At 36.8% G+C, this 27,454-nt stretch overlaps 5 protein-coding genes across 6 annotated transcripts; 2 read left to right on the plus strand and 3 right to left on the minus strand.

The window, feature by feature from the left end:
- Nucleotides 1–238: 238 nt before the first annotated feature.
- LOC110849733 (glycosyl hydrolase YngK) lies at nucleotides 239–3,335 on the minus strand. The gene is made up of 6 exons (XM_022097169.1): nucleotides 3,233–3,335; nucleotides 3,017–3,157; nucleotides 2,780–2,940; nucleotides 1,791–2,181; nucleotides 1,068–1,525; nucleotides 239–835 (listed from the first exon to the last, which is right to left on the minus strand). The coding sequence occupies exons 1-6, from the start codon at nucleotides 3,318–3,320 to the stop codon at nucleotides 392–394; spliced, it is 1,683 nt and encodes a 560-aa protein (XP_021952861.1). The 5' UTR covers nucleotides 3,321–3,335; the 3' UTR covers nucleotides 239–391.
- A 3,229-nt stretch (nucleotides 3,336–6,564) lies between these two features.
- LOC118435772 lies at nucleotides 6,565–15,356 on the plus strand. 2 transcript variants are annotated; one of them, XR_004835000.1, is made up of 7 exons: nucleotides 6,565–8,853; nucleotides 8,942–9,106; nucleotides 9,254–9,712; nucleotides 10,197–10,727; nucleotides 11,143–11,289; nucleotides 11,365–11,589; nucleotides 14,841–15,356. XR_004835000.1 is itself a non-coding variant. In XM_035852187.1 (6 exons), exons 1-6 carry the CDS (start codon nucleotides 8,767–8,769, stop codon nucleotides 11,455–11,457), a joined length of 1,482 nt encoding a protein of 493 aa, XP_035708080.1. In that variant the 5' UTR covers nucleotides 6,565–8,766; the 3' UTR covers nucleotides 11,458–15,356. The 2 variants fall into 2 exon arrangements, 1 of the variants encoding a protein (XP_035708080.1); XM_035852187.1 differs by having other exon boundaries at nucleotides 11,365–15,356.
- On the plus strand, nucleotides 11,814–13,097 carry LOC110850324. The gene has a single exon (XM_022097758.1). It carries the CDS (start codon nucleotides 11,814–11,816, stop codon nucleotides 13,095–13,097), a length of 1,284 nt encoding a protein of 427 aa, XP_021953450.1.
- A 79-nt stretch (nucleotides 15,357–15,435) lies between the features above and the next one.
- On the minus strand, nucleotides 15,436–16,941 carry LOC110850326 (acyl-lipid (8-3)-desaturase). The gene is made up of 2 exons (XM_022097759.1): nucleotides 16,445–16,941; nucleotides 15,436–15,913 (listed from the first exon to the last, which is right to left on the minus strand). The coding sequence occupies exons 1-2, from the start codon at nucleotides 16,939–16,941 to the stop codon at nucleotides 15,436–15,438; spliced, it is 975 nt and encodes a 324-aa protein (XP_021953451.1).
- Nucleotides 16,942–23,830: 6,889 nt separating this feature from the next.
- Nucleotides 23,831–25,611, minus strand: LOC110850068 (peptidyl-glycine alpha-amidating monooxygenase A). The gene is made up of 2 exons (XM_022097550.2): nucleotides 25,005–25,611; nucleotides 23,831–24,609 (listed from the first exon to the last, which is right to left on the minus strand). Exons 1-2 carry the CDS (start codon nucleotides 25,362–25,364, stop codon nucleotides 23,845–23,847), a joined length of 1,125 nt encoding a protein of 374 aa, XP_021953242.1. The 5' UTR covers nucleotides 25,365–25,611; the 3' UTR covers nucleotides 23,831–23,844.
- Nucleotides 25,612–27,454: the final 1,843 nt, after the last annotated feature.

A 27,454-nucleotide genomic window follows, 5' to 3' on the forward strand; every position in this document is an offset into this window, starting at 1 on the left:
TACGAAACTTAGGAAGAAGCCTATCAAAATTGTTATATAAATTATCAGTGTTAATGTTAAATACTAATGCTCATTAAAAAAATAAGGACAAGAGTCCTTACATTTTTTAAGTAAATTAATTTTTTATTTTGTGCGGTGTAAACAAACTACCTGTCAGATTGTTCTGTCCACTTTTTTCAAACGAACAGTAGTAAATAATTAATACATTGATAATGGTAAAATATATAAAACTACACAATGTCTTCTAAGCATGATTTATTGTTCAATGTTCACATTTGGGATATCGATTTGAATTAAACCAATTATTGAACCGGATTTTAATAATGGTTACCTATTCTATTAATTTTGCGAGATGAAAAAAAAATCTTCAAAAATTTAGGCGAGAAAGTTCCTACAATATTTTGAAGAACGTTTTTCTGCTTTCTTGGCCAAAACGGTTGATAAAATGGGCAGAAAAATGTCCTTTTTCTAAACCGAGGAGCTTAATGGACCCATCAAAATATCCTGCGTCAAGTATTTTGACTATGTTCCAACCAACTTGACTCTCTTTGTAGATCACAATTTTGTGCACGATTCCCTTCATGGATGACCCATTTTCGACAAGGATGTTGACCTTGTCATCGATTGTAATTAATGGCTGCATAGTCTCCACCCTTGCATACGTGGCATTCGCCAGCCATGGATAAGCGGGTTGCAACGCGGGTTCGGGATAGATCATATTGGCGAAATATGAAATCAAATATCCACCGAAATCATCCCGGAACATGGCTGAACTGAAGTGCACATTGCCCCAAGATCCTCGAAGGCGGTTTACGGGTTCGCGGGATATCTCGACCTGCAAAATGATAGGACCGCTTTTTGCAAATAATTCGATAACACATGATAATCAAGTGAACAAAATGTTTGCCTATGAACAAACATATATAGTAAAATTATTGTTGTGGGTCACCTTATTTGCATAAATCTCACTATGCCCATTTTAGGTGATTCCATGCTGAATAGACTCTCGCAAAATGTGTCAAAATATGCAAATGAGGTGACCCCCCGCAACAATAATTCCATAGTACCTGGTTTCGAATTTCGTCTATCGGCCAATTCTGGAGGTCTACGCGACTCAGGTAATTCCCTGCGTAGACGTGTCTCCCCTTCGGATTTTGTCCAGCACCGACCCACCAATCTAATAAAATCGGGTAGGACTGGATAGCGGGTGCAATTCGCCAGTACAACTGGGGCTGCATGATGTCAACCCAACCCTCCTTGAGCCAGAGTTTGGCATCGCAATAAATCTCGGCGTACTGGTCGAGGCCTTGGACGATGGGAGGACTTGGCATGCCGTCGGGATGCCCGGCTCGAAACAGACCGAAAGGTGAGACGGAAAAGCGGATCCATGGTTTGATCTCGTGTAGTTCAACGTTTAGTCGCTGCACGAGGCGGTTGACGTTTTCACGGCGCCAGTCAGGTTTGGGTAGCCCCCCGCCGGATGAGAGGTACTCGTTGTAGGTGATGTCGTCGGGAAATGGAATACCTGGAACGATTCAGATATAGCGTCAGATTATCTCATGATTTCCACATTTAACACAAAAATAGTGTGTAAAATGAATAACTATATCATCAAAATACAGTGTTTTTTGGAACTCTGCCAAAGAGGTTGACGCCGGCGATTCTACACTGATATGATTTCCCATGTATTCCTTCAACATTGGGATGTCACGCCACTGACGGCGAAAAATCAAAATTGGCGCCGCCGAAAATTTTTCGGCGTCGACCTCTGCTCTCCCATTTACAATTACCTGAAACAGGATAAGGATAAAAATAGTCGTCCATATGAAGGCCATCCAAGTCGTATCGAGTGACCAAATCTCGCGCCACATTGACCGTTCTGTCCTCCACTTCTCCACAACCGGGATCCATCCACAAATAAATATCGTACGGATATGCACACCTCGGGAACTGGACGGCCATATGGTTAGGGTGTAGCCCGGCACTGGAAGGAGTTCCGAATCTGGCACGGTATGGATTTATCCAAGCGTGCACCTCAATGTTGAGTGGTTTACAGTAATCGATCACAAATTGGAGAGGGTCCCATACTGGGCTGGGTTGGGTTCCTTGTGGGTCCCCGGTTAAATATATGCTCCACGGTTCCAGGTCGGATATATAAAGTGCGTCGCCAGCGGGCCGCACCTTCATTTTTGGTAAACAGAAGCGAATATTTACAAAAGAATCGGGAAATATTGAGGGTATTCATTTTGAGTTCGCATCGTTCGCAACAAAATAAAGTTCGCAAGTTCGCAAAAAAAAATTGGCTTGAAAATCATTTTGCGAACTTGCGCATCTCCAGGGCTAGTATTTAGTTCGCAAAATATTTTTCACAATTTTTCACAATTTTTTCAATGGGAAAAGTCCATAAGTCTCTATTGGTTACCGAAATTTGGCGTTTTGAATTTTCAAAAATTTCTTATTTGGTAAATTTCAAATGCAAAATTTCGGTAACTAATGGAAATTAACGTATTTTTCCCATTGCAAAATTCGAGACATTTGAATAAAATTTTCAGAAATTTGTCCTTTGTGAAGTGTCTTCACTTCGTTGCTTCGTAAAATTCGCAACTTCGAAAAAGTTATGTTGCGATGCGAACATGCGAACTCGTAATGAATACCCTCATTGTAAACATCACTCGTAAAAATAACTTGTGCAACTTCATAAACAGATATGCGTAAGTATTTTTAACGTTTCAAATTTACGTATGTAGGTCTTGAAGGTCGCAACAATTTAACACCTAACCTGAAAATAAACCGCGTTCAATCCAGCTTGAGCAATCTTATCGAGTAGCTCTCTCAATTCGTTTTGTTGAGTAGAGACGTTAGAACTTGCAGACCGAGGCCAGTCCATATTATTAACTGTGGCAATCCAAGTCCCGCGATGTTCCCGGCCGGGGAAATTTCCTAAAAATACAAATATTTTCAAAACATAAAGCACATATTTAATCAGATGCTATACAATATTATATAAGCCACGTACTATGATAACAGCATGCATAATTTGTTGGGTAAGATGGACACGCGTCAACTGCGATAGGTTCTGAGGGACAGGATTCTCTATCGATGCAAATTGCATAATTTCCAGTCACATTGTCCGGACCGTGGTCGAAGCAGGGATCGTCTGAATTATGTAAGATAATGTAAAATTTCGGGAACATCCGTACGCATGGAAATTATTAATAAATATATTACGCACCTCCCAAAACTGGCAAAGTTGTTTGACAAATTACCAAAATCCAAGAAATTGGTAAAATTCCCAGGAAAACTTTTCGCGTACTGGACATGATGATGGATAGGAAAGGAATAAAGTGGGTCTGGTTAAAATTATTAGTTTGACAATAACATAAATTATTTTATTCGCTTTTTTGTGATAACGTGTTGATTAGATTGGTGAGATGTGAGAAGTGGTGTCATATGTATAAGTTATCATGCTTACGATCCAATCAATTAATCGTGACACAATTATATTACGAAATATTCGGGCTAATCAATCATTAAGTCGGTCGCCTCGAAAATAATCGATTCCACGGGTTTGGTAGCAATGCGCAAATCAAATTTGAATGAATCTCTAAAACGAGAAGCAATCCATCAAAGGTATGAATATATGTATTTGTACATATTAATGTAACAATTAAAGTATTCATAAAACTATGAATTACAGATTCTTACGTGATTTATGTACATAGTAGATAAGTAAATGGAACATTGTTAGAAATCTGGTATAGTCGCGCAGGTATTGATTTCTCGGTATTAAAGTTGCTACCGCTTGGTATTAAAACGACACCGGGGTCTGTAGAAATTTTCTACCGATATGGTACAATTTTATTATCGAGCTATTTATTAGTGCAGGGTATTACTTGTCAATACCACTAGAGTCATATATGAATACCGCCTGGTATTATTTTAATACTGGATTTCTAAGAGTGGATAATTTAGGGTGAGATCGTCGTTAATTTAATTTATTTCCTGTCATGTATTTAGATATGTACGTCGTCCCGACAAGTTTCTCTGGGCAGTTGGACGTTTCCGTGAACGCGACTCAATTAATATTTCCGAGCTACGAAAAACTTAAAGCTTTTACGAATGTGTATTTAAAAGCAGAATTGGATCATATGTATGAAAAGGTTGGACTGGTTGAATAAATTTTGCAAGTGTACATATGTAATGGGACGTAGTGTATAACAAATGATCAAATTTTGATTAATTCCTCTGAAAATTATTCATCAATAGCATGCAAATATTTCCAAATAGTCTGCATTTGGTTAAATATATTAGATAAGTATGTAAATTTAGGTGGAAATTATTAATTCGTATTCACCGATTTATTAGGCATCAATTACTAATTATTTGTTACACATCAGACCAGACACGTAACAAAATGGTATAGTTAATAAACCCCAATGTTCTTTTACTGAGGAAGAATGTTGAATACAAATGCACGAATTTAAAACTCATCATTCTTCAGTTCTTTATCAGAAGTCCATTACATGTTACATTTCTCAAGCATAATTCATGGTCAAATGGCTCATGCCATACGAGTTTGATATTTTGCACGGTATCTGAGGTATAACGAATCATTTATATATGTCTGTATGGATTATTATGTGTATGCATGTACTAATCCTAAGTTATGTACAAAATTAAGAGTAAAGTTTTATTCACGTACTTATGTAAATATTTCAAATTACGATATTATTTGCAAATCCAGTAATCTTATCGTATTTCCAATTGACGGTAAACAATTCCGTTAAGCTTTCAAAAAATACGTTGTACTGATTCATCACTGATACGCCTGATCACGTTTGTATGTATGTAATTATGTATGTAAATTATGTAAATTATGCACATATATAGTCATATTCAGGCAGATGAAACGTTCACTTTGAGTTCACAAACGTTATTGTCAAGGATAAGAAGACACACCTAAATATATATTTATTTGAATCATGGGATTTTCACCAAAATTTTTAATTTTAATCCTAATACTGGCATCAATTTCGGCATCGACACCACAAACAGATTTGGAAACGGTATGGTTTATGTATAAATAAATACCTCGATTTAGTGATCTATACATTTTTATCTTGAGAATCATCCTGACCAAAGCCCTATGACTGTATCCTTGGAGAATTTCTAGACAGGGTCATATCAGTTCAAAATTTCTCCAATTTTTTTTACGAATTTTAAAGTTTAATAATATGGTTGATTTATGCTGGGAGACTTCTCAAAAAAATAAAGCACTCCGATCTATCATAAAATCCGCACGAATAATTTTTAGACACCGATTTTGATACCGATCCCAATTCAATTACTTAACCGTGCCTGCGACAGTGAATTTCTAAAAAATGATGTTGCGGACTTATTTTTGGAGAGAATGGAAAACGGGTCCGTAATTCTGTGGAGAAACCCTTTCCCACATATTTACGGATCCATTTTCCATTCTTTCCAAAAATGAGCCCTTAACATCCTTCTTAAGAAATTGTTTTTGTACCTGCGTCCCAGGCAGCCTTAATAAATATTCTAATTGCAATTCAATTAAAATCGTTGGCATTTTATGATGTTTTGTAGTATTTTATTTTTCTTGACAACCAATCTCTCCCTGCATATTCTATCCTCTTCTCAGACAGAGATTGTAGTAGCGAATAGTATCCCCAATGTTTCCAAGCTATTTCAAAAACAAGTGTCCACAAATAATTTGCTCTAGTACTGATGTGCATACGTTTAATATTTTATTGTACATTTAGCTTGGAAAATATGCATCCACGATCGAGGAAGTGTTGAATAATATCGATACTGAAGATGGGACTGACTCGATCAGCCCAGAATTTGTCGAATGGCTGGATCGTCTTTTAGCAAGAATTCTGCACCGAATGGAGTAAATGCAATCCCTCGAGGACCCACAACTACAAATAGTCTTGGATGACTTGAGAGAATTTATAATCACTAAATCTGCACAATTTTATGTATACGTAACTAAATCGGGAAACTATACGACGGATACGGACGACTGGATTGATTTCATTTTGGCTAAAGTCACCGAAGTTTTCGGGATAGTTCGGAAAGCGGAAATGTTTGAAATTATGGACATATTATGTCAAAATCCATACGACGCTAGGGCCCTTCTCGCATACATGCACGAAGGTCAATTGCAACGTTACGAAATTTTTATGCAAAATCGAACTCAAATTGAACCAATTTCTGAGTTAACGTTCGACTGGGCGATGAGCGAGGTTTCGATGACGGTCTCGTCCAAAGTGTGGTTTCCTGCTTACTTGATCTTGCCTGAGGTAAGATTTGTTCAAAATTTATTTACATACACAAATGTCCATCTTAAATATGCAGGAACTTTTTTTTATTTTCATAAGTTACAAATTTCTTGTTTTCTCTATGTTCTAGTCAGTGTTTCTTTTTGTGCGCACGAAATTATTTTTATGCATGCACAGTGCATAAAAATGCATAAAAATGCATAAAAACGCATAAAAATGTACGAAAATGCATAATAATACATGAAATGCAACTTATGCAAGGAATTTCATATTTTAAGGAAATTTTATATTTTCCTACTCTGTCAAATTGGAATTTGTACACATATCGAATAACATGAAATTATTATTCGGCAAGAAAATTTCAAACAAATTACAAGTATTTGTTTTGCAAGCCCGCATACAACCGTACATGAAAATCGTCATGTTCATTCATTCTCATTTTCAAAACTTTAATTCATTTTTCGGATGGAAAAATGAAAAATATTTTTACTCTAAAATACTAAAATGTCTTACGAAATGTCTTGCGAATACGAAAATATCTTAAATACACGTCGATTCCTCAGGTAATCGAATATTTCGAAAAAATGCATTATTCTAATATTATTTGTATGTAAATTATTTTCTTGCATTTTCGTGCATTTTCATACACTTTTTCGGATTTTTAGTTGGTGTTATTAAACGTTTAAAAACATTTTCGTGCACTATTTTCGTGCAGGTGTTATTTAACAGCAGAAACACTGGTTCTACATAGTCTTACCATAAGAAGTGATAGTAGAGCGTAGTTTTTGAGCCGGTCAATATAAAATTAAAAGGTCAGTTGCGGTATGTGCATACATTCAGTGGCTATCATTGGTGTTGACCGTTTTTACCTGACTTCACTAGGTCAAAAGATAAAGGAGCTTAGCTAGACGCGCGCGGCAATAATTTTTCACTTTTTGCACGAGAAAAAAATACACAATGTTTGATGTAGTGTAGCAGTCCAAGTACAACTACGATCTGGTTGCCCAAACTATTAAAGTAACCCTAGGGACAGTGTCTATCTCTGAGATAAAAGTTCTGGTTGTCCAAGGTCAAGGAGGACTACAGTGAGGTCCGACGCTTTAAACACCAGAATGGCACAAAACCTCTGTCCGACGTCGGAGACTTTGGCCACACAAATGACCTTTCAACTTTATAAATCAGATGAGCACTGAAAAATGACCCTAAGATGGAAGCCTTTTAGAGTAGAAAGCGTCATATCCTACTGATTGCCCAGACATAAGCTAAGGTCAAAAAATCGAACACTTTCTCCCAGCGGTACGGTAAAAAGCAAACAAAAAATAACCCGTCTGCAGATGAGAATTTCTTTAAGACGGAGCCATATTTCCACAAAAAAAGAAGTAGAATCTATGTTAAATATTCTTAGGGTTAGTTAATTACGAAATGGAGATCGAAGGTTATCTTATCGGCCTACATTCATGGTTTTGGCGGGAATCGGCGGAATAGGGCAAAAACCGCCCAATTTTCTGGATTATGGAGACGAGATAGTTTTAAAAAATATTTGATTAACGTCATAGTGAAGTAGGAACACCCCCTCAACTAGACCATATTGGGTGAAAAGCCACCAACCTTTGTGAAGGGCTCCACACTAACATATACAGCGAAATTCATGAAAAACTGGATTAAAATCAATATTTCTGACTTCATTTGCACTTTAGGTTTGACCTTAGCATTTTCGAACCGCGGTCAACTTCACCATCAAATATTGATTAAAGTTGCGGAAAGGGTCTGTTCTGAACCCCATATAAGTGTCAGGGTCACAAAAAAAATTTCTGACCCGGGAATGATACACTTTGTTGCTTAATTTCGTGCGTATTTTTGATAGAGCTTTCTCCTCTCGTGACCAATTTCTCAGTGCCACAAGACTACTTAGAATACAATTTGCAATTTATATGCACATAATTTATACCTATTTTACCCTAGAAAAATTATAATCAATGATTATGATACAAATTAAAATATTTAATTAAAGATGGTCAACAACGAGTATGCGTGAATAAATGCTAGTTAATAAACTAAACCTAAGTTTCATTCATAAGTGCTAAATTAATACGAAGGTACAAAATATTTCATTGTTTAGTTCATTTTTTGGTTAATATTTCATTTTTAGAGTCCGGCATTACTTTTTACATGCAATCCTCAACATGGTAAAAAGTATAAACATTTCTATATTTTGCACGATACATACATTGAATTGATACCAATACATATGCGATCAAAGACATCGATAATACGAATCATGTATAAACTCATGTAAAATGACGACATGGCAATCAAAAACAGACCAATCTTATCTTATTTTTCACACACGACTTATAAGTGGTATGAATCAGCACGTACATAAATACTTATGTACTAGTCATATTCAGACAGATCAAACGTACATACAGTTTGCAGACACACCTATCCAAATTTAATAATTTGAATGATGGTATTTTCACCAAAATTTTGGATTTTCATCCCAATCCTAGCCTCAATTTCGACGTCATTATCAGACAAAGATTTTGAAACGGTACGTATCTGATTTACATACAATTATTTTGGTAATGTTAAATATTCACATGGAACTGAAAGAAAATGAAATTATAATTTCGTCTTAGCCTTACACCATATTTAATCCTGACGATATTCCAGCCATACTGGCACCACGTCTCGAGCGTTACGACCTGACAGCGGATGACGTCTCCTACGAGATACGATACCTCGTCGCCAAATTTCTCAACATATTGCTAATTCAGCCCGTCGCGGGTAGATCAATAACCGACGTAAGTTTGTTTGTGTGTACATGTTAAGAAATGCAGGATATTTGAATATGTAAACCTCTAAAAATTTCATAAAACTGACTTAATACTTAAATTCTAATTTCGACTAATATTCTAATACGACTAATTTCTACCATTTAATTCGCTCAGATCATTGAACAGGACATCATTAAGGCCTACACCTTTATAATAGAACACCCGATAAACGAAAAAATTTTCTCCAACTTCTTTGACAGACTTATCGCCTTAAATATTAATGAAGGCACCCTTCTTGACACCATGATTGACAACGTGATCAAGGACTTTCAAGATGAACCTGACCCCCTCGAAATTATCGAGCTTCATGACTTCTTAAAACTTGTAATAATGATTGAAGCCAGTCCAGAAGTTACGGATGTGATGAGAGCCTTTTGTCATGACATGTACGTTTTCACCGCAATAATGAGTACAATAGAAAATTTGTCTATAGAAGAAAGGTCAAGCTTGTTGGCGAGGGCGATTAGTGCTTCGAATGAACCGGATTATGATGCGGACACCGCTGTGGCGATACTCGACGAGTTTGAGGCGACGAGAGACGAAAAATCGAATTTGGAAGGGACGAGTGAAGGGGTGAGAACATATTTAGACAAATATGAACTTCTTTGGTACAAAATTATGAAAATATTTATTGAGAAAGGAGACAATTTGAAAGATCGACAATGTGAATTACCACACTACTGTAAGTGTTCTACGCCTCGTGTATAAGTTATATATGAGGTGTACCTACATACATAGGTATGTAGTTACGTAATATAACTACATACAGACAGATCAAGATCTTTCAATTTTAACTCGTGATAAGCCGGGTGCAAAACCATGTTCGATTTGTTCAGCTACATAGATATTTCCATATGTAAAAAACATTTTTTTAACTGGCCCTAAAACCTTTCAAAAATATTTGTACTGTTCCTAGCGTGTTAACAAAAACATGCCTTCAAATACTTAATTAATAATTAATTATTAGGTAAATATGTAATTAATTAAGTCGAAATGCATATTTACTTACATACATAAGTATTATTATGTAACATTTTATTCATATTTATTTATGCAGCTAGGAACATTGACATCCATTGTAATAAAACAAGTGGAAAAGTACCTCGGTACTGGAGTTGATTCATTGAATCCAGAATTTGTCGATTGGCTAGATCGTATCTTGACAAGATATCTGCACATCGATGAAATTCAATCCCACGAGGACACACAACCAGTCCTGGATGACTTAAGAGAATTTATAATCGCTAAATCTGAACAATTTTATGTATACGTGAACAAATCTGATACCTACACGACGGATACGGACGATTGGATTGATTTCATCTTGGCTAAAGTAACCAAAATTTTTGGGATAGTTCGGAAACAGGAAATGTTTGAAATTATGGACATCTTATGTCAAAATCCGTACGACGCTAGGGCACTTCTCGCATACGCGTATCAAGCTCAGTTACAACGTTTGGAAACGTTTAAGCAAAGTCGACCCCAAATTGAACCAATTTTGAAGTTAACGTTCGACTGGGTGATGAACGAGATTTTGGTTTCGTTGAACTACTGGGGACCTGCTTACACGAACTTCTTCTTGACCGAGGTGAGATTTATTTACAATAGATTTACCTATACACATGCGCATCCTAAATAAATGCGTATTTCTTATTCTCATAAGTTTCACATATGTGCGAAATTTTGAAATTTGCAGTGTGCATTCATATCACACTGTTAGAAATCTGGTATTTTTAGGCATAGGAGTGTTTATTTCTCGATATTAAATTTTTACCTACCAGTATAACTTTAATACCTAGTTGAAACAAATTTAATACCGAGCTACATATTTCCACACGGTATTATAAATTTATCAATCCGACGTTGATAGAGCCATATGTTTGTTTACTTATAAATACCGCTCTATGTTATTTTAAATGCTGGAATTTTTAGAGCGTATGTACATATCGTCATAAATAAACCAGTGTCGAGAATGGATAATATATATATTATTTCTGTTGCAGGAAATTTCTGAAATGAGCGTGGAAGAATTTATGGAAACGATAGACAAACCTTTGCAGCTTCATGGATATTCAGTTTACGAATTGAATCCGAGATTTCGTGAAATTTTATCGGAAATGTTCTATCGCTTTAACGGAGAGACTGACGAGGTGGGTGACAGATAAATTCGAAATTCATAATTTAACACATACATTTAAATTATTTATAAGACTACATTTGTTTAGGAAATTTTCGACCAAGATTTGCCAACGTTACGCATTTACCTGGAAACTGGTAAATGCGTAAAAACGTTTTGTAAAAACTTTTGTCCAGGATGAAGACAAATTCTACAAGTTTGTGTCAGATTACAGTGAAAATTTGATAAACGTAGTTGCCCGTTCGATTTTAGAAGTTGTCCCTCTTAACGAAATGATCAGCTTCGTCAACATTATTAATCGGGATGAGCCCTTGTACAGTATAGGCAGAAAGTCATTATACCCTCATACTTTATGTACATAAAGCCTCATATTTTTTGATAAGCTTCAGAGGATGAACTGCAATTTTACACAATTACTTACTATGATGCACCTGTACCTATCTGGGGGTCACTTTGGATTCAAAACTGAACTGGAGACTGCATTGCGATACGAAGGCGCGGAAAGCCACCGTGTCTCTAATGCAATGCAGACGGGCTATGGGCCCTACCTGGGGTCTTGGTCCAAAAGGTAGTCTCTGGATTTACAAGGCGGTGGTTCGGCCGGCCATGGAGTATGCTGCGATGGTCTGGCTGCCCGCGACCAATAAAAAATTCTGCGACCGGCTTCGGAGGGTACAGGGGCTTGCACTCCGCATGGTCACTGGTGCTCTTCCGACTACTCCGACTGCGGCCTTAGAAACCCTACTTGGTGTCCTTCCAATTCAGCTAAGACTTCAGGAAGTGGCTCTTCAATCTTATTTAAGATTAAGGGTCCGTGGTCAATGGTTGAACTGGGTTGGATACGGTCGTGGTTTGAAGAAAATCACTCACATTGAGATGTGCTCTAGCCTGGCTCAGAATATTCCTGAGTTGGGCTTTCCTTATGACTATAAATCTGTTAAACCTCCCGAGGCTCGTAATTTTAAAATACGGGTCGCTACTCGGGAGGAATGGCTAGATATGTACGACAACTACTTGGATCTACCTGGGCTCCTCTGTTTTACGGATGGGTCTAGGGGTAAGGGGGGATCCGGTGCAGCCTTCATAATTGGTGAAGGTGGTAACTTCATGGATGGGCCTAGTGGCGTTACACCTCTGGGTAATTATGCTACGGTCTTCCAGGCTGAACAGATTGGGGTTCTTTCGGCGTGCAACTACATGTCAGAAAATCCAAGTCTACACAAGGAAGTGAATATCTTTGTTGACAATCGCAGTGTCCTTGATTCTCTTCTTAGTGAGCGGCTGGTTTCCTCCCTCACGGTTGAGCTTCATAGGGCGCTGCAGCAATTGAGCATTCACAAAGACATTACCTTACATTGGATCCCTTCCCATTGGGGTTTATGGGGTAATGAAGGCGTGGATAAGCTGGCTAAAGAGGCTGCTAAAATAACAACATGCGGTCCAGAGCCAGTTATCCCTGTCAACTCAGCAATTGGAAAATTTGCAATAAAACAATGGGCTCAGAATGATCATCGGGTCTATTGGTCCAACTTACTTAATTGTAAGTTCTCAAAGTTGGCCCTGCCAATACCTTACGAGGGTCTAAGTGGGAAATCACTTGGGCCCACGAGGGATGGTATGAGGCTAACAACTTTTGCCATCACAGGACACTGTAATTTGAATGGGCATCTGTATAAGATGGGTCTAGTTGAATCTCCCATCTGCGAGGAATGCGGGGAAGGGGACGAGACAATGGCTCATATACTCACAGACTGTCCCGCTTACAGTGCCCTGAGATTTAGGACCTTCCTTCGTTCTACCTTAAGGGTGGAGGAAGTATGAGAGTATCCTCTCAAAGACGTGCTGGCCTTTTTAAGGTCTGGCAGATTCGCCATCTTTGTAGCTGGGGAATCGAGAGAGGCTCCGACACAATAATCGCATGCGAGTGCATTGAGGTGTCTGCAATAGGTCCAACTGGTGACCTGCGCAGCTGGATGTCTACCCCTATGGGTAGGAATCCTCCTCACATAATACATACATACTATGATGCAAGGTCTCCGGAACCATACTTTGGATAACGGCGGGGCACAAGCAACGACACGGTGAAATTATATCCAAAATTCCGACAGGAAAAAAGTCTTTATACCCCGATTAAAATGTCATGAAATATTTGTTCAAAGTCTTCCGTGTTAAATAACAGTCAAATTAGCATCTGGGATGTCGACCCGGATCGTTTAGGAAGGCAAAGACACATTGGCATCTACTCAAAAAATGAGCTGGTGAAAGAAGTGTCGAAATTCTCCAATTCATGCTATTTGGCGCCGACCAGTCTTTGAAGTTTGATGGCGTGAGCTGGGAAAATTTTGGACTTCACCAGAAGTGTTCATTAACATGCTGTCCGATGATTATGGATGGCAATTCAACCATTCAAACTCATTTGTTGTAAACCAAATCTTCAATAATTTTGATGTGTGCTTAGAATCGCCTTGCTATATGAAAATATAATGATTCCCTAACGGTTATTTCCTCCCATAGCCATCAAATTCCAACCCAGAACGTCGCAGTAGTAGTTGGAGTACATGATTACCTCGCTTGTATTAAAGTTACGGACGCCCATCCACAACGTAACGCCCAAACAATTCGATTTCCACACCCATCCTTAATGCTTAGCGTATTGTAGTTGGTTTTATCAGCGTGTCTTTGCTGAATCCATATTCCACTGGTCCCAATTTGAACCAAACAGGTTGATGTTGACGTCGCCAAACAATATCAGGAGTTTCTAACATTTAGCCGTCCAATTATCATGATTTTTAGCCCATTTAGGGCTGTCTACAATATAGGCCTCGCGGAGAAATAAAATTCTAAATGTTGCTCGCTATTCAAATCCATCTTAAGCGATCCTATTCTTTATAATTCGCACAGACACTCGAAGATCGTATTCTTCCCTCGTTTCCAAACAGATTTTTGGTGAAGATAACCGTGAAAAATTTGGCTTTTGGTGAAGTTGCCGTGATCCGTCCATGGGGGTGTGATCCATGTACGTAATAAATCTGTTAAATTCCATACCATCCCAAATGTTTTGCAGTTCTGGACTATGCCGGCAACTGTACCATTCTTAATGGGTAGTTAGCCGGAAATTCTTTGGTGTCGAAGCCTTTCATCATCAAAATCTTCGAAGTTTTTTCTCAGGACGAGGTTAAGGTGTTTCTGAGTGATTATCAGCTTATATTAGTAACAGACAATTAGTTCAGCATTAGACAAATGCTATTTTTCAATTAATGATGACTCATTTGGTGCGTTATGAGCGATTTAAGAGGATGTGTTCAAAAATTATATTACAAATACCTAAAAGTCAAAGGGTGTAAAGACTTTTTTCCTGTCGGAATTTTGGATATAATTTCACCGTGTCGTTGCTTGTGCAACGCCACTATCCAAAGTATGGTTCAGGGAACCTTACGTCATAGTAAGTAATTGCGCAAAATTGCAGTTCATCCTCTCCAGCTTCTCGAACAATATGAGGCTTTATGTACAAAAAGTATGAGGGTATAATGACTTTCTGCCTATACTGTATCTGCTTCTTGTCAGAGCACAGTATAAAGAAAATCTTGCCAAGCTTGAAAAACTTTATGAAGAGCATGGAGAAAAACAGAAATGTTCTGAAAATTTTATCAGATTTTTTGAAATGTTTAGACTGTATGCTTCATACAGGAGAACGGAAGAGTTGTAAAAGAACTAAGCGTTAAATTTCATTGTGATGTAATTAATTTTATAATTTGGTAAAATTATAAAGTTTAAAGTAAATATGTTCCTTGTAGGTAATGGTACAAAACAGAAACGCGTTGAGATTTTTGTCAATTTGTGAAGTCATTATTTTACAAATTATTTAATACATAAAGTGAGAAAGTAACGGATCTATTTTATATTACTTTGTTTTCAAATTTCCTAACCAGATAGGTGTTAGTATGACTGGCTAACACGATTTAATTATTGCCTTTAGTACCACAATTAGAAAATCTAGTGATATGTAATTATTTGGCCTGCGCATATGACAATAATGTTTCAAAAAAAGTGCTATAAATAAATTTGAAATTGATGTATGTATGAAATGCGGATAAGTGCATAAGCTAATACATAAAATTAAAATTCGAAAATCTGTGCTTGCAACTTAATGCAGTATGTATTATAAATTATGCAATTTTTCCGACCCCTTCTCCACATGGTTTCCGACGTCTTCCAAGTTTCTGAAAACTTTTCCCCACGCTTCCCAAAATCCGAGCGTCTGATAAGGAAGGTCATATTTCTTCGCCAGGGCGGCCACTCTGTCTCTGATGAGGTGATTATTATACTGCGGCATCTGAGGAAAAAGATGATGTTCGATCTGGAAGTTTAGATAACCCATCCACCAATCTGTCAACGGGGTGGAGGTGATGTCCACGGTGTGCTCTAAGCCGTACTCCACCCAGCTTTTCCCCTCTTCAGTTACATCGAGATGGGTGTGGTTCAGCGTGAAGGTTCCAATGAGGTAGGTCGAGTATAGAAAGTGGATGATACAAAGGTTTACAGGACCCAGAAACGCGATCCAGATGAGATGGTGCAACGACATGAAGAACGCGTCCGTGTAGGCACGTTTCTTAAGAACGTAGCGAGGGCAAAGGAAGCTAGAAATAAAATTGAATAAATTGATGTAATTTCGAAATTTTTACTTATGCAAATTGAGCAATATGAAAAAATGTGGGTGCAACAAAATCAGGTGGCAGCATAAACTTTAAGAGGTTCTACCGACCGTGGGGGAAAAATTCATTCTTGAATCTTTAAATTTTTATTTAACTAGGAATTTGAAATTATTTTAGATTTTATAGTGCCTCAATTTAAAGACACCTTGTTCACGCAGTCCTTGGTAACTTTGTAAAATCTTTAAATTGAAAAAGTTTTACAAACTTTATCAATATGCATTTATATTTTCAAGGAAATTTAGCTTACACATTTTTGCAACTTTACTCAAATAAAGGGGGTAATTTTCTGTTTTGTGAAATTGTGTAAACTTATGTTACATATACAAAATCGAATACAAATCGCCTCTACATATACATATATGTGTATGCCATGTTTTGGGATTAAGGGATTCTACAATTAATATTTATTCTGCTCGAAACTTTAATACCGAGATTCAGAAATTTTTAAAAACTTACAATTTCCAATTAAACATGACCAGAAACGTATCCACTACGAGGAATAATTTTGCTTGGTTCCGAATAAAGAAATTATTCGTTGAAAATCCACCCATTTTCGAATTTCGAAGTACTTTTTTATTGAACGCAATTAGGGGAAGGGTTTCCAAGTCGACGTCATATTTGAGACGTTGCGGCATCGCGTGATGTCGATTATGCTGACTGTTCCACCACGCCGGGGAAACCCCGATACTCATCGCGAACGAGAGTTGGTGCAATAATTTGTCGACTTTGATATTTCCGGTTAGTGACCGATGCCCAGCTTCATGTCCGACCCACCCGGAACGACCGACGCCTAAGGCGGTGGTGAAGAAGCCGACCCATTTTACGATTTGGGACGTACTACTGGTCAAATAGATTCCGTAACTCATTAAAATAGCGCATTCCATAAAACGGACGAACACGTGGAAGTACGACGGAGTGAAGAGACCTTCTGCCTCAAAAGTGGATTTAAGCATGGATAGTTCCTGGTTGAAGGGAGCATCATTTCTTTCGAGTTTCTGATCCTCAGGGGAATTTTGAAGCGCTAAAGTGACGAAGCAAACTTGAATTTATTTTTGAATTATGATTATTAAATAATTATAATGGGCGTATTCACGTCAACCTTCGAAATTTCATAAATTTAACGAATCAACATAAAAATTTCCGAAATTTGTCAGATATAGCAAACTTTTAGGTGAGAAAAACCAAGATAGCCGTTCAAAACTCAATACAGGGTAGGGTAACGGGTCGGGTACCCGTTACCCGCATACCCGCACGATTCTTGCGGGTAGCGAGAACTACCCGCACGGGTAACGGGTAGTTCAGTTTTTATTTAATTTTCGTCAAAACTCAGTTCACAAAGAAAGTTAGCAGCTAGTTAGTCCATTTACCAACAAAAGCGTCAATTTATTATTTTTCCATTTCAAAATTTGTCATTTGTCAGCAACAAACGTTTATAGCCGGAGTCTCTTTTCGGAAGCCACAGAAGCCTATGCTAGCCTCAAATATATTTGACGTCCAGAAACTGCGGAGCAATTATTGTTTGCCTGCTCTAAATATAGTAATAATTTGACTTGTATTTGTGTGTATTTATGTATGTAAGACTGACGAGATTTTAACATGTTCGAAGGTGAAAAACCTGAATCCGATTCAAAGCAAAAAATGTATTTGTAGATAATATTTTCGAATGAAAACTTAATTCAAATCAAAATTTGAAAAAATCAAACTAAAAATTGAACCTTTTTCAAGCCATACCAAGATTGCCCAGCGAGTATATAAAAAATTCAGGCCACAAATTAGGAATCGCGTGATACTTATCTTTCCGTTGAACGGCCCCTTCGAAGAAAAATATCGGCGGCAAAGTTTAATTTTCAAGTAAATGTTCCGTATTTTTTCCTCCATTAAACAAATACCATGGTGGACTTTGAACTCTCTATCCCATCCCAATAGTTTCCATTAAACGGGTCATTCAACGGAAAAATAAGTGTCATGTAATTCCTATTTTTTGGCTCAATTTTTTGACATATGTGCATAAATCGGTTTAGCTTGAAAAACGATTCAATGCAAGCCAAAATTGTTGGTTTCAAAAATAACGAGTGATATTTACGAGCAAATTATGGCATGCGTTACTTGCATAGCATTATCTTAAAGTACATATCAACCCAAATGAACAAATAATTGATCAAATCATATTTATTCTGAAGTTTGGTTAGTTTTTAACCTAATTCTCATAACGGGTAGCGGGTAACGGGTACCCGCACGGGTACCCGTGCGGGTACGGGTAGTTGTGCTGCGGGTAGCGGGTCGGGTAACGGGTAGCATTTTCGCTACCCGCGGCAACCCTAATACAGGGTGTTTTGTCCGCAAAACTTATATTTCGCAATATTTTTAAGCAATATATACATTTGACATATATGCAAATGATCTGCATTTCGATACCAAATAAGCCCCCTTTGCCATGAGTACGCCCAGTAAATTTAGTGCCAAATATTTTATTTGCCATTTTTCCTGACTGCCTCCCGTTTTGGTAGCTGCTTCAAGAACTTTGTCGCTGTTGTGATGCATCTCCCGTGAAATTGGTCAAATGCTGCGGATGCATCTTCACCTTTTTTGGTGTAGAATTTGATAATGCTTCCCGGGGTGACGAGATATCCAGTTTGTGACGTCGTAGTAATGCGAATTAATTAGAATTTCTTGCTTCGTTTCAAATTCTGTTCGAGGTGAAAGATATGATCCCATTTTCTGGAAACTTTATTTAGGTAACGGATTGTTTCGAAAATATGTATACATTTACAATTCCTGCTGGACTTTTGTGTTATTTTATTAAGTGAGAACTGTTTCGAAGCTGAGTTGCAACTGCTTGCTGATTATTTATTTGCAGTTAAATATATGTACATATGCAGTGCATTTGCATTTGTTTGACTGTTTTAATACTGCAATTAGCTGGACTTTCCAGGTAATAAAGTGATATGGGAAGCAAATATTTTGCAACAATTCATAACAGCTTTATTCTGGATGAAGAATATTTTTTTAGATATACTTAATACCCATACGCAATACGGCTATGAGAAAATTTTAAGAATGAAATAAAGTTGCACTGATCTGTTATTATGATCTATTAGTTATCGTTTTTTTTCTCATCGAGTGTGTATTCACATGCAGAAATAACGAGTTTATGGTAGGTATTGGACTCAGTTTTTTTGAAGGCATACCTACATACATATTTCTAATTGCGGCATAGGTCTTAGATTCTGTCCCCGATTTTATCAACAATCGCGAGTTTATAAAAGAAATTTACGTCAAAAAAATTAAAATTTAATTTAAAATATTAGCCTACTATTAGTAGTTACTATTGTGTTTTGAAATTTAAAAAACGCATTGCATTAAAAATATCAAGTGCAACATGTTTCTAATACAGTTTACTCTTATTTAAACGTTATTTCATTCGCCGTAATCATCTTAAAAAATTTTAGTTTTCAAAATTTTGACTAATAATTTTGAAGCGTTGTAACTTTGTGTCCCCACTTATGTTTGTCTCAAATGTTTGAAATTATAATGTAATATCCAAATAGTTTAAAATTTCACGAACCATGAGTGGGGGCAAGAAGTTATTGTGATTTTAGTAGCACATGTTAGCTTATTGGTGGGAAATTCTCAGCCAGCGGTTGACATTTGATAAATTACTTATTTTCCTTCTACTAACAAAAATATTTATATCTTTCAATGAGCTAAATATAACAAGGAATAGTTTAAAATTTGTGAGAAGACGTATTTTTCCATAAGAAACGCATACAAAATTGCGTATCATTTTATTGAACAGACTATACAGTTGTTCCCACGACGAAACTTTTTGCTTATGTACAGGAAATGTGACCAATTAATGCTGCGTCATTACATAATATAATAAACAGTAGAAGTCCATTTGTGGACACTGTTTAAATACATGTCCCCATATTGGTATTTCATAAATTACTTGTTGGTTGTGAACTAATTTTTCCTTGTGTGTATTTGCATACGTCAATCGCACATTAATACGTCAGGACAAGTACGAAGATTACTTGTGCATGCATTCTTTCCCGACAATCGCCTTAAAGTTGCACCCTAAGATTTTAAATATTTATCTATATCCCAAGAAGTAATATACGTATATACATAATCGAATATTTTAATGACGATAAAACCTCCGAAATGTATTCTGTAGCTGTCTTGTCGTCAATCGTAACAAGGTTTATAAATTAGAAAGTTTGATCCAATACAATTATGTGTGAAAAGATTCGGCTGGGCATCATTTAGGTAAATTGAAAAAATAAAAACATCTGCATATGTATATCGACAATGATCGGATAAGTATCTATCTACGAATCGGATTTTTTTAATCAAAGAATATTCCACAATTTACATTTCATGACACAGGTACTTATGTGCAGATATATGTAAATTAAGGCTGGGTTACTATTCCTGGTTGCTTTGTATTTTGTATATATTTATGCAATCTTGGTGATTCTGACTGTTTGCAAAATCAATGACAAACCTTGACAAATTAACTTGTATGACAAATTCTTTGCTCATTCATAAATGTGTAATTTGGCCAGACCAGCATGTTTTGAGGCAACTCACTAAACCAAATTTCATGTTTATATAGTACAAGCATGTAGCCAATCAATACAGATATCAGCCTTTTAATAAATTTATAATTACTTGCCTTATATAAGTTTCAATTTTAGGGACACATTAAAAATGTATTACTTTTTTTCTAGTTATATTTAGGATTAGAAATTTCAACAAATTTTAAGATATGGGTATCGATATTGGACAAGTTTAAAACATTCTACTTTGTATCTACTAAAATGAGTGAGTAGAGTTTTAACATGTAATCTCCATACATACATATGTATAAAAAATAGCCTAAAAGTATATTGTATTACTATTATACATATATTAAACAATGGCCTTCCCTCAAACTAATTGGTCAACTACTAACGAGCTCATCCTATTTATTTAGGAATAGTGCCACAGTTTCTCCGACTTTTACCGAATATTTGAGCTAAATATCTGTAGACATATTTGTAAAAGGATATATAAGTGAACCATTATTCTTCCAATTGCTTAGGGTTTAGGTATCCTAAAGAAATATTACATTTTCCCCAAATATCCATTGGCATTCATGTCCTTGCAAATTATCATTAATCAGAAATAAAACGAATAAAATTCCAAACAACTTCTGAAACATCAAGGCAAGGAATTTTCCCAGAATATAAAAGCCAATATCCTCTCCTGTACATATTGGATAAGTTGATTCATAGATAAATTATAAATTTAAAAGGTACCCTCTGAAATCATGCATGTGAAAGAAACTGTCTACCTGGAGATACACAGGTTATAAATATGTGTATGTAGTTCGCTTCACTCGCAAAAATTTCCACTACAGAAATAAACTACTACCAATCTGGTAGGAAGTTATTACCAAATCAACACCAATACAGACTAAATAAATACAAATGTGCCATTACTAGATTTTTAACAGTGTAGTCAGAGATAGGTTTGCCTGTGCCTTGTGCAAGCAATACCTGCCACATCCTGTATGTACATACATATGTATTTAGGCGTCCCATAGGAGAAATTTTTGAATTTTCAGGAGTGAATTATACTTCAGACAAATATTTACAATGGTTAACTAACCATTTAAATGAATTTCCCATATGGATTGGCCACACCCTTGGGTGTGGTCCGTCTGGTCCAGTTCTTGTACATGGAATACTACCCTATCCCGGACCAGCTCCCTTATCAATTTGCTTATCAAAATGGAATTCCTCACGCGGTAGCGGTGCCACTACCATTTTATAATTACAGAATGTTATCCGACAAGAAAATTCCTTCCAAAAAGATCGTGCTCGCCCTGATAAACACTGACTTTGACAACCACTGAAACGCTGGTATGACAAATTCATCCCACTGTTGTTCCTCCTGGGGACATTATTAGTGTCCGTGATGTCCATCTATTATTTGGCTGGAGATGAGGATCAGATCTTGCAAGATGTCCGTTTTTAGTGGTGGATGTGCAGCATAATCGTCAGCATGATGTGCATCACCGCCTACTTGATCGTAATCCTGGATACGGATCAGATAAGCGTTCATGCTTGGGAAACAACGGTAGAATTCGATTGGCACGTTCGAAAAGGTAAATGCATTGCAAAATGCATTCATTCAATTAGCATAACATTATTTCTTCCGGTGCCATGCAGTTCATAGTCATTCTTTTCATTGTTTCGTTTTCATATATAGAATAGGCTTTTCATAGTTCGTTTTTTCATAGTCGGCTTTTACATAGAATGTCTTTACATATATATAGGTAGTCGTTACTTAAATATTACGATTGAGTATTATTGCCCTCCAGTGTCCAATTACACAATATCTATGATATCCGCCAAGCTCATGCATGTTTAACTCAAAACCAAATTTATACATTACATTGAGGGTATTCGTTATTTCTTCGTATCCTTAGTATCGTAAAATAGTTTACGAAGAAAAAACAAGGGGTCAGGTTTCGTAAAAATCGTAAGCGTAGTAACGCGATTTTCTATGACAAAAACTTACGACGCTTACAAAATCTCGTAAGCGTCGTAAGTTATTTTACGACACGAAGAATACTAAGGATACGAAGAAATATCGGTAATGGATATCCTCATTGAATTTACAGAGATTGAAATCCACTCCAGCCTTAATTACCGGAAATTAATACAAAATTGGGGTGACAGTTTGGTCTCTCTTATCCTCTCGGGCTTCGTGTTGATGTCCTACTTTGGAGTCCCAGTCCTCGCGTTTATTTCGATTGTTATCTTGGAATTGGACCCAGTTTCTTACTTGATTCGACACATGTTTGTGGAAACTATTCCTGGCATGAATATGCGGTTACTCATATTTCTTTTATGTTACACATGCAATATTTTAGCACTGTACGAAATGAGCCGCATGATATGCTTAGGATTTTCAAGTGTAATTTATTGCATTCACTGCATTAGCACATCTATCAAAATCTGTCCTTTATTCTTAACTAAAATAAGGAAATTGTACGATTTGCATGTGCTAATTATGTGGTACCAATTTTGGCAGATCCAAGTTGCAATTGCAGAATTTGTGGTAAGAAACACGGTTTCAGTGGGGCTATTGGGATGTTGCACTTTCACAATTTCCGTGAGTTACACGATAATTAGGTTACACGCTATATTCTCTGAGTACATTGTTTCAAATTACGCTTGCCTTTTTGTGTATTACCCTTGTCGTTAAGTTTGGCTGGGGGAAGATTTCGAAATTTCACACGCAGACGAACTATTTCCTTGAAGTTATGGTCAAGTTAAGGACTCTGAGAAAAATTAACACGGTTTCAGAAAGAAAGTTGCATTGTAAAGTGATGAAGTCTATGAGGCCTATTGCGATCCCGGTGGGGGTCGGAAACTACACGTTTTTTTATGCGAAACGATCCAATGAGCTTTTGTTGATAAGGTTTGTTGTGGATAATACAATTTCATTGCTACTTATGGACTAAATGTAGGTTGAAGCTGTGTGATAAGAAACAAATATGTTCTAGATTTTAGTGCTTAATCGTTTTTAGTGAATATGGTAAAAAGTACAGGCAATAAAGGTGAGCAGATAAATATTTCGAAATTTTTACGTATGTAGATATGTATGCAAATGCACGAGAGCAGAGGACAGAACACACTTGCGTAATTAAGTATCAACCTATATAACTACGCGAAAGACTAATCAATTTAGCGAAGCTAAATAGTGAATGTATGCAGAATTACATGTGTAGCAGTGAAACTGTATAAGAATACGATCGATAAAATAATGCATTCTGCCTCACACAAATTTGTTTAATGACTTTAATTCCATTTTACCAGTACAAAAGTCAACAATAAAATTAATACGCTTCCACCCATCCTGCGACCACTTCCTCCTCCCATATTCCGCTTGTACTTTCTGAGGATTAATCTATCTGCCCTTGACACCGCAACGAAGACGGTGTTTCCATCCTTCGCCACGGCAATATCGTGCGCAGCTTCGTACCAATCGCCAATTTCTCCATCAGGAACTATTGCATATGACTTGCCCACTTTAGAATTTTCGCCATTTATTATGTCAACCTCGGCAAAGTTAGCGTTTTGATTTAGCCCATATGTCACATAAATCCGGCCAAACTTATCGCCTGCGTGGGGTGCATGCGTCACCGCAAACATCATCGGCATCCCGGCAGCGCCAAACTGTTGGGAATTCAATTCATACAAAAATGAGCCGGTGGGATTAAAAACTTGGACTCTGGAATTGTCCCTGTCAGCTACAAAGACTAAATATTCGGTTGAGTTTGAACTTGGCGCGAGTGCAACGGAATGCGTGATGTTGAAGGGAATAGGGTTTGGGGTGTCGGCAGACCCGGCGGAGAATTCAAATAAATAATTCCCATTCTTGTCAAACGTGACAATTCGGCTGTTGCAGTAACCATCGGCCACGTAGAAATCTCCACTTCCAGGAACAAGGGCAATGTCGGATGGGGTGCAGAAGTGGGTGGTGTCACTTCCTGAGATAAACCGTTCTCCGATGGTGAGAATGGCGGAGTCGTTCCATACTTTCGTTATGGGGTCGTATTTAAACTAAAAATGGTAAGAAAGCTATTAAATTACTTACATTTATGTGTAAATTATTTCAGTATTCGGAAAAAAATATTGCAAATAATTGGTGGCAAAAATATTGTCGCCTAACGATATTAATGTAATATTAATATTTATTCATCATATTGATAATGATTTGCTACACTGTTGGAAATCTGGTATTATCAGTAAGGTATTGATTTCTCGGAATATTAGAGTTGTTACCGTTTGGTATTGAAATTATACCGGTTCGCAAAAATATACTACAGTTATGGTAAAACTTGAATACCAGCATAGCTCTGACTTCACGGTTTTCCTTATCAACACCACTTTGGCAGAGTCATATATGAATACCGCTTGGTATTATTTTAGTACTGGATTTCTAAGAATGTTGTCACCTTAAAAATTTGATGAAGAATCGCGTCCGTAACGAAAATATCCCCCTCTCCTGTAACCGCGATACCGTGTGGCCAATGGAATAAGTTTTTCCCCCAAGTTTGCAGTATTTTCCCCGTCACGGAGTCCACGACTAGGACAACGTCTTCTTGAATCGTCTGATTTACAGGTGCTCCCGGCTGCATGATGCCACTTCTGTGGATCACGATTAAATTGCCCTCGGAATTTAGGACGATTCCAGTTCCGTAAACTTTCATCTCTTTCACGGCCGTGTCTGGCCATGTGGGATCCAATTCAAAGGAAGCCACGGATCTTGTGCATATCGACACGACGAGTAGTAGGAAATTTAAATATGTTTCCATTTTCGTAAATGGAATTGAGACGGAAAATAAATTTTATGATTGGAAAAATACTAAAAATTTAAGGTTGTGGATTGTGATCAATCTAACTCGAGTTGGATGTAAATACAAATAAGCACAGATTTTGAATGTGCATTTTGCAGTTATATATAAACCGGGTATATAGTTAGATTGTATTTAAGTACAAGTGGCACGCCGATAACATCTTAGCGTCGTAGTATTGGTTGTAATCGGAATTCCCACTGTATGAACACAATTCTTTAGCATTGACTAATATGCATGTCCAGGGATTCAATATCATTGGAAATCCCGATTGCAGCCATCAATTTGTTGTCAATACCATTCATCAATCAATGCAGATACGACTGACTGGATGATTAAAGTAATTAAATTGTATGTATCTGGTCAATTAATGTGTCAGACATAAGCACGTGTAAACCGTTACAAATGTGCATATCTATTTACATATGTATATAATATGTAACAAAGAGGTGAAACCAAGTACTCTCATATCGACACGTATTATTCTTTTGACATCGGTGAAAAGACGACCCAGAGAAAGAAGAGCGTGTAAGAAATTAGCTCTCCCAGTCCCAAAATAACGTCTAAATGTACCCACAACGTTACAATTTTGAAATTTTTGACGTTAATCTAGTTCTAGCGGTTAGTATGCCAACCCAGATAATTAAAAACCAATTAAAAATAAATATTACTAATTTGGAAAAGTATTATGATCCTGCGCTGTGCCCTGTGACCTTTTTACGCAGCGCCTTAGTTTTAGGCACTCATGCCCAAACTTCAAAATGAATTATAATTTTCTTCAGAGTTTCATGTTTCTCGGCTGTTTCGCTAATTATACGTATGTATAGCACCAAGGGATGACGGACAGGCATACCGATCTTATAAAGGAGGTTCACTTCTTGACAGGTAAATAAATACACTGAAATGGTTGCATTTCAAGCATAAAAGTATGGTTTTGCTACCGTATATTTGACAAGTATGCAAGTATGTTCTTGTCGTTGTCCTTGTCCAATACGCAAAAAATTTACGTATGTATTTTCATATTGATTGATTAATTTACTGATATTTCAATGAAAGACCCGAAATGAGTGGATCAATAGGTTTCAAGGAAAATAAAAGAAGTCTGTGTATGTACAAGTTACAAATTAAATGCATGAGGATACATATTTGTTAATTAAGTTAAAAATGTGACATTCCAAGTCTTCAAAAATGGACTCGTTTATGTAAAAAATATTCTCCTAAACATACCGTAGCGATCGATCGCCGCGTATTGCTTATTATTTAGCATAACGACTGCTGGTCATGAGGTATTTGCAAAATATTTGCAGTAAATGAAGACGTTAAAAACACATATTGTCATTGTAGTAGTATTCAAAATAATGTTTGTCGCTATTTATAAACATTACATTTTTAAAGCTGTACATAGAATATGTAATTTTTATTCATGAGTGTAAGCTCAAAAAACAGGAAGTTGTTCTTTGTGACGCAAAAACACATAAGATCACTGGATAGGAAGTAACCAATATATTTGTATTTACGGTTGCTTTTACAATTTATTCGTACAAGTGCATACACTATCTACAACAATAGAGTATACGTTTGCGTATTTTTAATTGCGATTTGATCCCGTGCACTTACAGATTTGAAACTTTGCAGGCAGCTGTATAAACTCATTGGCGAATAATTCCGCGTCGTCGATTTTTAAGGTCACCGACAGGTCAAAAGTTCGAATTTTTTTAAACTTTCAAAATGAATAGTCGAAAAAAAAAGTTCATGGATAATTTTTTTTGAACTTTGCAATATTTTTTACTGGATGCGGCATGCGTTTTGAAGAATAATGAGCTTTGGTAGGGCCGTGTACGATTTTTTTGACGCCCACAGGAATTTTTCGCCAAAAAAGTTTGTAAGGCCTAAAATCGCGGCGAAATTCAAAGATTTGAGATATACAGAAGCATATATGCACAATCTATATACTTTTGTATATCTCAGATCTCTAAATTTCGCCGCGGTCGCGATTTTAGGCCTTACAAACTTTTTCTTTTCCAGTATCCGAACCCAAACAAGTCCATTTG

This window comes from Folsomia candida, unplaced genomic scaffold (genome assembly GCF_002217175.1).
Source record: "Folsomia candida strain VU population unplaced genomic scaffold, ASM221717v1 Fcan01_Sc005, whole genome shotgun sequence".
NCBI lineage: Eukaryota > Metazoa > Arthropoda > Collembola > Entomobryomorpha > Isotomidae > Folsomia > Folsomia candida.

Excerpts from the sequence above, each read along its gene's own strand:
- LOC110850326 (XM_022097759.1), bottom strand. The coding sequence starts at position 16,941 with ATGCTTAAATCCACTTTTGAGGCAGAAGGTCTCTTCACTCCGTCGTAC. Across the intron at positions 15,914-16,444 it reads GTCATGTTTAATTGGAAATT|CTTCCTTTGCCCTCGCTACG; the intron begins GTAAGTTTTTAA and ends TTTTATTTCTAG.
- LOC110850324 (XM_022097758.1), top strand. The coding sequence starts at position 11,814 with ATGGGCCCTACCTGGGGTCTTGGTCCAAAAGGTAGTCTCTGGATTTAC.
- LOC110849733 (XM_022097169.1), bottom strand. The coding sequence starts at position 3,320 with ATGTCCAGTACGCGAAAAGTTTTCCTGGGAATTTTACCAATTTCTTGG. Across the intron at positions 3,158-3,232 it reads AACTTTGCCAGTTTTGGGAG|ACGATCCCTGCTTCGACCAC; the intron begins GTGCGTAATATA and ends TACATAATTCAG. Across the intron at positions 2,941-3,016 it reads TTATGCATGCTGTTATCATA|GAAATTTCCCCGGCCGGGAA; the intron begins GTACGTGGCTTA and ends TTGTATTTTTAG.
- LOC118435772 (XM_035852187.1), top strand. The coding sequence starts at position 8,767 with ATGATGGTATTTTCACCAAAATTTTGGATTTTCATCCCAATCCTAGCC. Across the intron at positions 9,107-9,253 it reads CGGGTAGATCAATAACCGAC|ATCATTGAACAGGACATCAT; the intron begins GTAAGTTTGTTT and ends TAATTCGCTCAG. Across the intron at positions 10,728-11,142 it reads CGAACTTCTTCTTGACCGAG|GAAATTTCTGAAATGAGCGT; the intron begins GTGAGATTTATT and ends TTTCTGTTGCAG.
- LOC110850068 (XM_022097550.2), bottom strand. The coding sequence starts at position 25,364 with ATGGAAACATATTTAAATTTCCTACTACTCGTCGTGTCGATATGCACA. Across the intron at positions 24,610-25,004 it reads TTCTTCATCAAATTTTTAAG|TTTAAATACGACCCCATAAC; the intron begins GTGACAACATTC and ends TACCATTTTTAG.